Source organism: Gossypium arboreum, chromosome 10, assembly GCF_025698485.1.
Source record: "Gossypium arboreum isolate Shixiya-1 chromosome 10, ASM2569848v2, whole genome shotgun sequence".
Taxonomy (NCBI): Eukaryota; Viridiplantae; Streptophyta; class Magnoliopsida; order Malvales; family Malvaceae; genus Gossypium; species Gossypium arboreum.
In genome coordinates, this window is record NC_069079.1 from 11,749,144 (window position 1) to 11,761,366 (window position 12,223).

General features: G+C 33.9%; 1 protein-coding gene across 5 annotated transcripts; it reads left to right on the top strand.

Moving 5' to 3' along the window:
- The first annotated feature begins 3,506 nt into the window (after nt 1-3,506).
- LOC108489507 (uncharacterized) lies at nt 3,507-10,012 on the top strand. 5 transcript variants are annotated; one of them, XM_053019999.1, is made up of 11 exons: nt 3,522-3,771; nt 3,924-4,020; nt 4,703-5,108; nt 5,201-5,337; nt 5,617-5,730; nt 5,837-5,920; nt 6,206-6,382; nt 7,202-7,358; nt 7,836-7,996; nt 8,076-8,202; nt 8,368-10,012. In XM_053019999.1, the coding sequence occupies exons 3-11, from the start codon at nt 4,791-4,793 to the stop codon at nt 9,733-9,735; spliced, it is 2,643 nt and encodes an 880-aa protein (XP_052875959.1). In that variant the 5' UTR covers nt 3,522-3,771; nt 3,924-4,020; nt 4,703-4,790; the 3' UTR covers nt 9,736-10,012. The 5 variants fall into 5 exon arrangements, with proteins under 5 accessions (XP_017649593.1, XP_052875959.1, XP_017649595.1 ...); XM_017794104.2 differs by lacking the exon at nt 3,924-4,020 and having other exon boundaries at nt 3,507-3,771; XM_017794106.2 differs by lacking the exons at nt 3,522-3,771; nt 3,924-4,020 and adding an exon at nt 4,059-4,294.
- The last annotated feature ends 2,211 nt before the right edge of the window (nt 10,013-12,223 follow it).

Consider the following 12,223-nt stretch of genomic DNA (forward strand, 5'->3'; position numbering starts at 1 on the left):
CTCAGTGTGTGTTAAAGATAATCTCGACTGGTATCACAACCTTGATGCCAAACATAAGGTTGAAAGGGATTTTTCTTATCCCTGAATGTGATATACTCCGCAGAGATTAAAAAAATCAAGCAATTCATCTAACCATTTGCTTTTTGCATCTTTTACCTTTTTTTAGGCCTTATATGATCTTCTTATTAGTAGCTTTCGCTTGCCTATTTGTTTAGGGAGTTTTGATCGAGTTGTGCACTAGAGCTATATGAAGGTTATCACAAAATTCTTTGAACTTTCTTTGGAATTGCATCCCATTATCAACAATGATGAGGTGTGGGATTCCATATTTGCATATGATGGTTTTCTAGATAAATTTCTCCACTTGCTTTTCTATGATGGTGGCTAATGCTTTCAGTTCCATATAATTTGTTAAATATTTTATGGTAACCACAATATACTTTTTTTGTGTTATGGCCTGCGAAAATGACCTAGCACTATCAAAGCTTCACGCTACAAAAGGCTATTAACTCGAAATGATATATAGGGGTTCAGTGGGTGCATGGGGATAAGTAAAAATTTCTGGAAAAAGGTTGTTGTGTCTTTTTGCATGGTAGGCCAATAATACCTCTACCGTAATTTTTTTTTTAGGTCAGGGCTTTTGCCCCCAAATGGTGGCCATAAATAGCCTCATGAACCTCTCGCATCACGTACTTGGCTTCGAATAGATCTAGGCATCTTAAGAGTGGCTGCAAAAAACTTTCTTGTATAGATCTCATTAATAAATGTGTATCAAGAAGCTAGACGTGAAATGTGATCAAGTTATTTAGGGTTGGAGGGTGTTGTTTCACCAGATAAGAATTTTATCAATGACGTCATCCATGTACTTCTAAAGTTTATGTTTAAGACTTTTCTCACTGACTCATAGTTGGGGGCCTCATTGTGCTCTAGTAAGATCTTACCCCTTTCTCGAATTCTTACTGTTGATGCAACTTTAGACAAAGGGTTAGCTTTTGTATACACGAATCAAAGAACCTTGTCAACTTGGACTTCTAGAAAGTTCTGCAATAGTTTCATTACTATGGGGTAGTATTTAGTTAAAATAAGGTCTTTAACATCATACTCTCATTGGATCTGTTTTGCCATCAACTAGGAAGCAATGTGAATATGAAGCTTTCGAGCCCCAATTTCTGTGCAAGTCACGTTTACCACACCAATTGTTGGCACAATGTATAATAAATGAGGAAGACAATGAGGAATAAGAAGGAGATCAATGTGGCGTTATGGAGGTCAATTCATCTAAATGGTTGAGATCCAGAACTAGGACGAGAGGATAGGCTAATTAAGAGGGTAATCTGCTCAAAGTAACTTTAGAGTGTTGGGAATCGATTCTTTATTCATCGTTGATCAATATATTTATAGGAGAGATCCCCTTGTCCATTAGTATGACGTGGAAGATTGCAATGAAGAAGATTATCCTTATCTAATGCATAAAAGACATACACCATGGGGCCAATTTCATTATTCATTCAATCAGTACAATGTTGTTATGCCCAGTTGGGCCCTTCATAACCTTAAAGGAGTGTTTACACCTGAAGAGTGTTCATATTTAAAAAATAGGTTGCTAAATCCTTCGAGGAAGGGACAAATGGTCTCATCTAAAGATACTAAAGGCAATGGTTAAACAACGTATAATTTCAAATAGAGACAACAGGAAAGTCAATAATACTTTTGATGCTAACACGTGTCCAAATGGCGAAAATATATAACGAAGCACATATAAAAAATAAATTTATTTTTAATTACAAGAAAATGAAATTACTATTCTAATAATTATAATTAAATTATTTTGTGAATATTTAATACATTGGAAAAAAATTAAATGAGTTTAATTTGTGTATAATAAATGATGGTTAGAGCAAAAGGATAAAACGTTCAGTATGGGGCCAAAAAGTCCCCGTATCCAATAATCAAGCTCAAGCAGACTAGACTACTAGGCTAAAAGCCAAGCCGAAACATCAACTAGGAAATGAATACTTTTAATTAATAAATAAACATATTTATAATCACAACTTTTTGCACATTTCTAACGTGCACTGTTAAATTTCATTAAATATCAAACCATCTATTTCATTTAAACAAAAAAAAAAAAAAGAGAAAAGAAAATAAAGATTGGGGTGTCTAAAATAGAATACATCTAACTTCTCTTAGATGAGGCCGTGAATTGGGTATCAATTTAGAGAATAGTATGAAATTGATTAGATCAAGAATTAATATAAATCAATTAAATAGATTGAATTAACAGTTGAATTAATATTTTATTTTAATCACATTATGATGGGTTTGATTATCGATTTAATTTTAAAACATATTATTAATGATGAATAAAATAATATTTTTATATTATTAAGTTAAAAAGTTAACTTCAAAATTAATTTTAAAATAGATTGTTCAATTTTTTATCTAACTGTTTATATATATATTTATAAATTAGAAAAAAAGTCTAATTAAAAAAATTATAATAACCATTTCCGTAAGCTATTGCCAACTTTTTATATTCTATAAAGAAAGAGACTTTTACAGGTACTTGGAAAATGAAATATCCAATCCAAGCCTCGTAAGTGGCAACATTGTAGCATCCACATATATATATATATATAAAAATTATTAAAATAGAAATTCTATGGTATGCGAAAATTATAAATTCAGAGTATTCGTGTTTATTTAAAAATATCATACAATAAAAAATAAAATGTATGGTTTAAAATAAATTAATTATAATAACACATATTGAAATATGTATAATATTAAAATAAAAATTAGATCAAATTATAAGTAAAATAATATTTAAACACATAAATTCATCGATAAACAATACTAAATACACTCGATTATTTATTACGGTTTTGTTATCAATTGTGAGTTAATGTCAAGTTGAGTTGTGACACCATCTCAATTAACAACATTTTTAATATATACAAATTGGTAGAGATAGTAAATTGTGCATATTAAAAAATGTATAAAAATATTAAAATAAAACTTTGGTTGAGTGATAAATTTAAGTTTTTACTCATCCAATTAATGTGGGTTCAAATACCAATATATGTATATTTTTCTTATTTTTGTTAAAATAGAAAGACAAGAACATCTTGAATAATATGACTTATTTTAATTATGAAATAATATTTTTATAATTTTCTAACTGACTTAGTACTCAATTAACTCAAATAGGGTTTGACTTTGGAGATAACATTGTTGGGAGGACAATCTTGAACTCTGAATATGAGTTATAAAATATACATGAAAATTACCAGAATTGTTTGCTAGTCCAAACTATCCATGTAGTAAGTACACACATTTATAATTTGATACATGTATTTTAACTATGTTTCGCTTAATATTTGAATTAAATTGTAACTGCTAAGCATTAAAGGACTTAATTGATACAATAATGATATTTTGAGAATTTAATTAAAATATTTATAAAATATAAAGATCAATTAAAAATTGGACTCTAGTTTGAGGACATGTAGTAAATTAACCCTAAAATAAAAAGGAATATGTAGAGGGGAAAAATGAAGTGCAGCGAGCGACCGAGGCCACAAGACAAGTATAGTATGCAGGAGAGGAGAGAAGAGGAGAGTAGGAAGCGGCTAGAGCCAGAGAAGCCAAGAGCCGAGCCCCCCCGCGCGCGAATGAACGATTCAATGCTCTCATCACATAACGGTTCCGAGAAACCGCACCCGTCTGATTGCCCCAGTTCCTAACTCCTTCTCTCCTCCTTGTTTGTTTGTATGTATTACTTGCACTATTTCTCTATTTTCCTCTCTGTCTCTCTTTTGGATAATTCCTAAGCCTTTTTCTCTCTTGCCGATTCTTTTTTTACCAGGCGCCACCTTTTTCTGCCCATTCCCTAACTTGTTTTTCTTCTTCTTTTGCCTCAGTGCCGGCTTCCTTTTTCCTACTCCTTTTTTTGTTACCCCAGATGAATTTTTTGGGTTTTGTTATTTTTAGGGTTTCCTTGTTTTTTATTTGAGAATAGTAAGTTACGTTTATCCAATTTGTCTCCTTTTGATTACTGCCTGCTATTTTAATTAGTGAATTTGTTTTATGAATTTTTTTTAATTTTTTTTCTGTTTGTTTGTATGTATTGAATTTGAGTTGTGTATTTTATTTTTTAATTGTGGATAGAGTTTCTATAACTTGTATTATTTGCTATGTGCTGCTTACTGAATGCTGAGTTAAATCGATTACAATAACTGATATACTATGTTTGACTGAATAATTGGTGTGTAAATGGGATATTTTTAACTGGGTTAGTTTTGTTGCTGTACTTGCTTCCGTTGGCGTCATCTTATGTTTCTTTCCCGAGTGCACTATTCCCTCATATGATGTTGTGCAAGAAACCAAATTAGAAGTTTGGAAAAATTTGTTATTGTTACTGTTTATTTTGGGTTTGGTTTGGGTTTTGTGGTTTTTGTTACAATATCACTTCAATTTATAATTTTCTCACATGCTTAGTTCTGTTTCCTGGTTTATTTTGAACTTTGTATATGAATTTAGAAGCGCTGGATGTGTTGTGTTGTGCTTCGAATTATTAGACAATTTTCTGAATTATTCTGGTTCAAAGGTGAACTAATTATGTGTTGCTATCATTTTGATGATTCAAGGGCTTTCCTTGGTGGCTTTTAATTCAGTAATTGTTTTCTTTCTTTTCATGCAGGAAGATGTTCGGTGTGTATGATCAAGAGCGTAACTCCTTGTACATTGCTAAAATATTTTTCTTTCCATTCTTTTGACATTTGGTGCTAATGGCTGCTGATCAACAGAGAAAGCGGCTGAATGGAGCCAGCATTGCTGGCTGCAATTTTAAAGACCAATACAGAACAAAAAGGAAAAAACTTGACTCACTGCAAAATGATTTAAACACAAAATCTTGTATTTCGCTTGAATGGGATGGGAACCAAAAAAAAGTTGTTGCTAAAAGGGATCAAATTGGCTTAAGTTGGAGGCACTTGAGGCCATTTACAGATTCCACAATACATTACCACAGAGTTTTGGCGGATGTTTTGACTCTTCCGCATGAAATTTTTGACTTAGAGAACCTGACAGAGGTGCTTTCTTATGAGGTAATATCCTTATTATTCTTTATCACAGTTGTTTCCAGTATCCTCTGTATTCTGAGCTCATAATTTATGGAATTTACATGAAATTTTTACAGGTTTGGCAGACTCTTCTGTCTGAAAACGAGAGAAATCATCTGATGCAGTTTCTTCCTACAGGAACTGACAAAGAGCATGTTCTGCAAGCATTGCTTGCTGGGGATAACTTTCACTTTGGAAATCCTTTTCTTAAATGGCAAGTATATATGTGTATTGCTTTTGACACTTTTTCCTACCGTGGAGAATGAATCCTTTCTACTTGTAGTTTCTATTGGCCATGCATTACATGCATCACAAATACAATTCTGCATAAATGCTTGCATGTGTTTTGCATTTTTTCTACTTGTATACGGAGAAGTTTCAGCTCTTGGGGTAATGTGTTATTTTTCTTGTTCTATTTTCAGGAGATATGGTATTTGAGGGTTCTAATGTAGGGTTTGATTCTGCTAGATTTGACTGGAATTTGTGTTTGCAGGGGTTCATTACTTTGCTCGGGTTATCTTCACCCTGATGCTGTTATTCAGGAGGAACAACATTTAAAGGACGAGAAGAAAGCGTATTACTCCGAGTTACAGGACTACCACAATGAGTATGTAACATATAGCTAAATTTACCTATGAATAGAAGCTATTCTTGTTCCAGGTTTATTTGATGCTGATTATGTGATTGCAACATTGTTTTGCTTCTTGTGGCAGTATTATAGATTATTTGCAGAAATTGAAGGTTAAATGGGAAAGCTGCAAAGACCCAGAACAAGAAATTGTGCATAAGTTTTGGAGGTTAGAATTTGCTACATATTTCAATGTATAAGTGATAGGCTTTAGCAGAGAAAGATTCTTCTGTGTGACACATTGTCAAGGATGTTACTTCGGGAACTTGTTATTTGGTGTCATTGTTATAACAGTGCCATAGGTTGTTCAATTTGGACATTTCCTCTTCTAATTGGTTGTTCAAAACAATAAAAATGAAGGATTAATTTTCTTTATTCACTTTTTATTGAAAATTTAATTCCCTTTTTTGTGTTTAGATCAAATCTCATTTTTGGGTTGCAATTTCTTTGGTAGGTCAAGAAGGGCTAGTGAGAAAGGGATTTTCTCACATTCGAATGAATCTAAGCTTGTCAATCTTGAGCAGGATGCTACAGGTACTTCTGAATCTTGTTCATGGGCTGCGGATGAGAGAGCATGCAGTAGTGATAACCAAAATTCTTCTGTTGTGAAGGGAGGAGAACTACAGAGAAGGTAATGTCCTTCCCTGGTAAACCACCTTTCTGCATGTATTGTCATTTTGCCCATCTTGTTGAAGTTCACAAGGGTGAGAGTTTGAAAATTGCTTTCTTAAAGTATGCTTTGCCTGAGTTTAGTACTTTGCCTTTTGTAGTTCCTTCATAGGTTCTCTGTTACCGACAAAAGGGATTCATTTATTTAGACAATATATGAAATATCGTAGCTCTCATATTCTTCGTAGTGGGTTTTACAAATGTAAATGGTGTGATTCTATAGAGCAGATCAGCAAAGTTCACCTTGGATCTTTTTTCTCCATCCCCATCTTTGGTGGAATATCCTTGAATTCTGAGCCTAAGAAATTATATCTTGTTTTTCTTTGTTGGCTTCTTTTGCGGCTAATAGTTTTTCCTCATTACTATTGCTTTTATCTATAAATTGTGTGCCTAACAAAGAAAAAAAATACCTTGCTGTCTAAGAAGTTTGAAGTATAAACTTCTGTGTGGGTATTTTTAAACACCATGCTGGTTAGGTTTTGAGGGAAATTATGTTGCTGATATCCTTGTTGAAATTTCTTTGATTGTAGTGCTATTTTCAGCTCCTAGGATCACTTTTTGCTTCATTTGTTTCTTTATTTGTGGTTTAGGTGGTTCTCAATCTTGTCATTTTTCCTGAAATAGAAATTTTGTGAACTGTAACTATGTTTGAGAAACTTTCTGCTGTGCTTAGGTCTCCTGGTGGAAATTTGTTATGGTGGCTGCACGAATTTCATTTAGTTTTACTCAGTTTATTTTAACTCCATGGTGCATGAATTTTATTATTTGTGATGTATATCAGAATGTGCAAGAAAGGTTTCATCAAGGACAAAGGTAGAGGTCTCTTGACTGCTCCGGATCATACACAGACCGTGGAAGCAAAACCCAGAAAGGGTGACAAGATACGCAAGTGCAATATCCAGCAGAGTGATGGTGCCAAATACATGTCATATGTTAAGGTTAGCGACTACTTCAGTTAGGATAAATTGTAAGATATTGATGGGGTGCTTTTATCTTGATATGTTATCTCCTTGGATGAGATTTTATCCTTTCTGGTATTGGATTAGTCATTTTTTGGACTCTTGATTAGAAAACACAAGCATATAACTTGTGAAGCTTCTTTTATGGGTTTTCATGAGCTGAACCATTGGCCAGATACCTAGCTGATTGTTTATACTAATATGGTTGTGGGATTACTGCTCTAGTATGTTGTCACTTTGGATCCTTTACGTTAAATTAACTCTCAGATCTTGGATTATACCATGGGGCTAGAACAGTTACTGAAATGTACTAGTGATGGCTTGCATATTTGTCTTGCCCTTACTATATTCTTTAAAGAAGCATTTCTTCAGAATTTATTACTACCCAGCCTTCTCTCTCACACTCTCAAGTTTTTTCTATGGTAATTACCAACTAACTGCCTTTGATATTTTCAGATTAGCAAGAAGCAACATGAACTGATTAAGAATATGAGGCAGTCTGGTAGAAGCATTCAGTCTCGGTCTCTCAACCGTGTCTTAGGTGACATTGATAGCTTGCATGTGCTACCATATGATACATTTGTGGAAGAAGAAATGAGGAATTTGCATGAACATTGGTGAGTTTGAAGCAAACAATCCTTTCTTGAACTCTGATAGTCTTCATCATACCTTTTCTCAAACTAATTGTTTAAATAGGTTGAGATTGGTGAAGGAAGATCTCCCGGAAGCATATGCAAGCCGGAGAGAAATACAATTACAGAAACGGGAAATAGCCAAGTTGCTGGAGCAGGATATAGAAGAAAAACTAAATCGAGCATTTGAGGTTTTATTCTCTGTCCTTTGCTCCCTTTTCCCCGTGTATGCATTTGAACAACTGTTGTTTGTTTGATATTCACTAAATTCATTGGATCTGTGTTTCTATTGTTATGTGGTGTTGAATATCTTCTATGTTGCTACTATGATCTTGATTTTTTTGTTGGTGTGTCAGGATGAAGTGGAGGAAGATACTGAAAAGTTCCATGATCAGGAAGATAATGTTGGTATAAAATTGGATGTTCAAGATGTAGAGAAAGAGATCCCTGAGAAGTTGCTTGAGGGTCAGAAGGATGCTGAAGCAGCAGACAGGGAATCCAGCATGGAAGAGGAGTCTGTTCTGGCCTTACCGCAGAATCAGTCCCCACAGCAGGTTTCTTCTATTGATAGTGGCAATATGCGCAATTGTGAGGAGATTGAGTCTGAAAACAAAGAGAATCTCTTGAAATCAGATGTTGCTTTTTCAGATCTATCTGAGCGCTCAAAGAATTTGAAAACTGCTGATGCAACTGTTAATCAGGAAGTTCATGTCTCTTCTACAGAGAATGTCTGGTCTGCATATAGCATGCCACAATCTTACCATGATTCATCTGAGGGCCATGACTACACATCTTGTAGTGGATTGCCACTTGCTCATCAAGCCAATGCAGACCGGCAGAACCATATGATTGATCTGGAATCAGGCTTGCATGAAGAAAGTACAGGGAAGGTTTTGTTACATGGCCATTCTGAAGATGGTTCCTTTTCTTACACAAATCAAGACCAAAGTGAGCTGCTTCCATCTTTCTTCAAGGATCAGGTAGTTTTGCCCTATCATAGTGAGCAGAAACAGGATGGGCTAGATTTCCAGGCCCCGAAGAATGTGTTGATGGAAGATGGTGATTTTAATGGGCAATTTCAAGGGCAGTTGCGACCATCGCTACCTCTAGAAGAGGGCCAAAAGAGGCAGGATGAGGTTTTTGTGCAACAAAACATGTCCGGAAACATTTACTCTGATGGATCTCGGGGTAGATACTTGCCCCCAAGGCAAGAACATTTGCCTTCTGGGAATATGCAGGATTGGGGTATGAATCCTGCCCACATGTCAGCGCCCTTTCAACATCAGTTGAATGGTGGACAATTGTTGAATCAGAGCTGGTTTACTGGAGAGCATCAAGCTGAAGCTGGTGGAGGATGGGCTGGTTCAGATGGATTTAGTGGACCTAGTGAGAGTATTGCGATTTCAAGGGAAAGCAATACGGATCAGAGTCTATTTAGTGTCGTATCTCAATGTAACCAACTTGGTTCAAGAAACCCTTATCGATCAATGGGCTCTACCGAGCATTTAATTCAACAGAGGAGCAATGGAATAAATGAAAATAGTATGGAGCAAGCAGGTGGCTATCCACTGGATTATTTAGGGGTTCCTGATGCCAGTATGATGGTGATGGGTGATGAAATGGGAAGGATGAGCATGGCACATCAGAATGCTGTTGCTGCTTTGCATGATGATCAATTGGCAATGGGGAAACCGTATTTGAGGTCATGGAACCAACAAAGATAGTGGGTGAGCTGATGCGATATCATCTTGCTGAATTGCAAACTTCATGTGATGCTTCCTTCTTAAATTATATTTATTTGGGAAGTAGAAGAGAGTTGTAGGTTACTATTTGCTATTACAACTCTGCATATTTGCAGGAGCGGAGTATACAATACAAGGACTCTGAGATGATTAAGATAGGGTTTTGTTTTCCTTTTGTACATACCTATGAGATCCTAGTACTATATATATATATACTGCTACTTCATTAAACAATGATAAATTTTGATTTAGATGGGAAGTAACTATTAATTTGCTATTCTATTTATAGTTTGTTAGCTCCACTTCATTGCTTGGCTATTAATTACTTGATAATATTTTTCTCTTTTCTTTGGAGCAGAAAGCTTGGAGTTATTGCGAGCCAGTCGCCGACTAGATTTAAAATCTTACAAATTCTATTTTTTCTATTATGCATTTTGATAACTTTATTTTTATATTTTTTTGAAATTTTAAAAAATAATAACAATTAAATTCAACTTGTGAAAGCTTAACATCAAAGCTGAACATTGTGGCCGTACTTAGAAGTAGCACTGCTTCCCTTAGGGAACAAATGACTTATTTTGCAAAAATCGTGGAATCACTCAAATGAGTGAGTAAATCGCTTTCATAATGGCTCAAATTGAACGTCTAAGTGGGAACAACTAAACTCCTACTAGCAAAACTCAATATCAAGGTCATCAAGGAAGTGGTGAAATTTTCTACAAATACTATTGAAGGACTTCAAAATGTTTCAACATCACTCAAGGAGCTTATCAAGGATCAAGTTGAAAGCATTGTTCTGCCTTCGTATACTTACGTAAAGCCATGCACTAAAGGATTGAATGTTTGATGATGCTTGAAAATTATTAACCTCCAAAGCTTCACCAATTCGATGGAAATGGAAATCCATGTTAACATGTGCATTTTATGGAAACTTGTAATAGTGTCGGTACTAATGGAAATCTCATGGTGAAGCAGTTATATGATTATAAAAAAAAATTATTTTCTATTAGTTTACTGATCTTGAATTTGGGATGATTAATAGCTAGGAACAACTTAAGAAAATTTCAACTGATTCTATAGTACTTGTTGCATTATTAATAGGGTTGAGCTCATAAGCTCAGGACAATGGAAGGAACTGATTCTATAGTACTTGTTGCATTATTAGTAGGATTGAGCTCATAAGCTCACGACAATGGAAGGATGAGTCAGTAGTCAATCACATTCATTGATGAAGGAATCTAAGTTGGAATTGCAAAGAAAAAAATTAGTCCTTTGCTATTGACATATGCAGGGCTTGCGTTATGTTCTCCAAGGCATTAAGCTAAAGCCCTTTAAAGAATTAGCTAGTTAAAATCATAACATAGAATTAAGTATAGAAACTAATGTGAATCAACAGCCTCCATAGCAAGAAATTCACAAAGGGGGCAAAATTTTAACTGATAATGATATTGATTAGCTTATGATTGTAAATGTGAAACTTATTTCTAGTCACATTGAAAGATAGGCAAGGAAAGAAGTATCATTTCCTTGATATTTACGTTCCAAGTATGCTTGAAGAGCTTTTTAAAGTAAAATTGATTCGATTGCAAAATATAAAATGACCTAAAGAAGTTGATTAAGTAAATGCTCTTGACTATTGTAGATATAATCTCTTAATTAGTCATTCTTTCAAGAAGTGATTCGTTTTGAAAGACGAGAATATATAACTCTAGAAAGAAGGGGAAATCAAGTTTGAAGAAAAAAAAATAAAATTATTAAACTTTACATCAATCACTACAATTTCTCAATCTAATATGTTGGATAGAACCTTAAAATTTAGCTCATTTTATCTTATCATCTTGGCTTTAAGCATAATTACAATGGAGGATCTCCATCGAATGTGGGTAATTGCCTTTTTCAAGATTATCAAAATAAAGATAGTTGGACTCTATTCAAACTTCAAAAAGATTAACGTAAAGCAACACTCTTATGCACAAGCTTAAATTGTCACATTTCTTCCAAACATAAGCTTAAAATGTTTTTTTTAACCGAAAAATATTATGCTCCTTAGCACTGTAGATCTCAAAAAAATGGAATTATGTCATGACTTGATCTTTCAGAAAATAAGACCATATAGACAATGTGGTTTCAATCAAAAGTTTAGTCTAAATAAAAAAATAGTTTCTTGACGACATCATATGATGTAAAAATATAACATCGGTAATGATAATATATCGTAAAGAAAAAGAGAAATAAAAATAAAGAACACACAAATTTTTACGTGGAAACCCTTTCAGGAAAAAAAAACCACGGGCAGATGAGAAGAAAATTTACTATGTCAAATTCGAATGATTACAAGAAAAGTTTCGACTAAATCTATTTATAGGTTAAAAAACCTAATTCTAATCAAAGTCAAATATATTATGCTAATAAATGCTAAATATTATACTCATAAATACTATTTCTGCTAGAAAGAAGATATGTTTCGTTT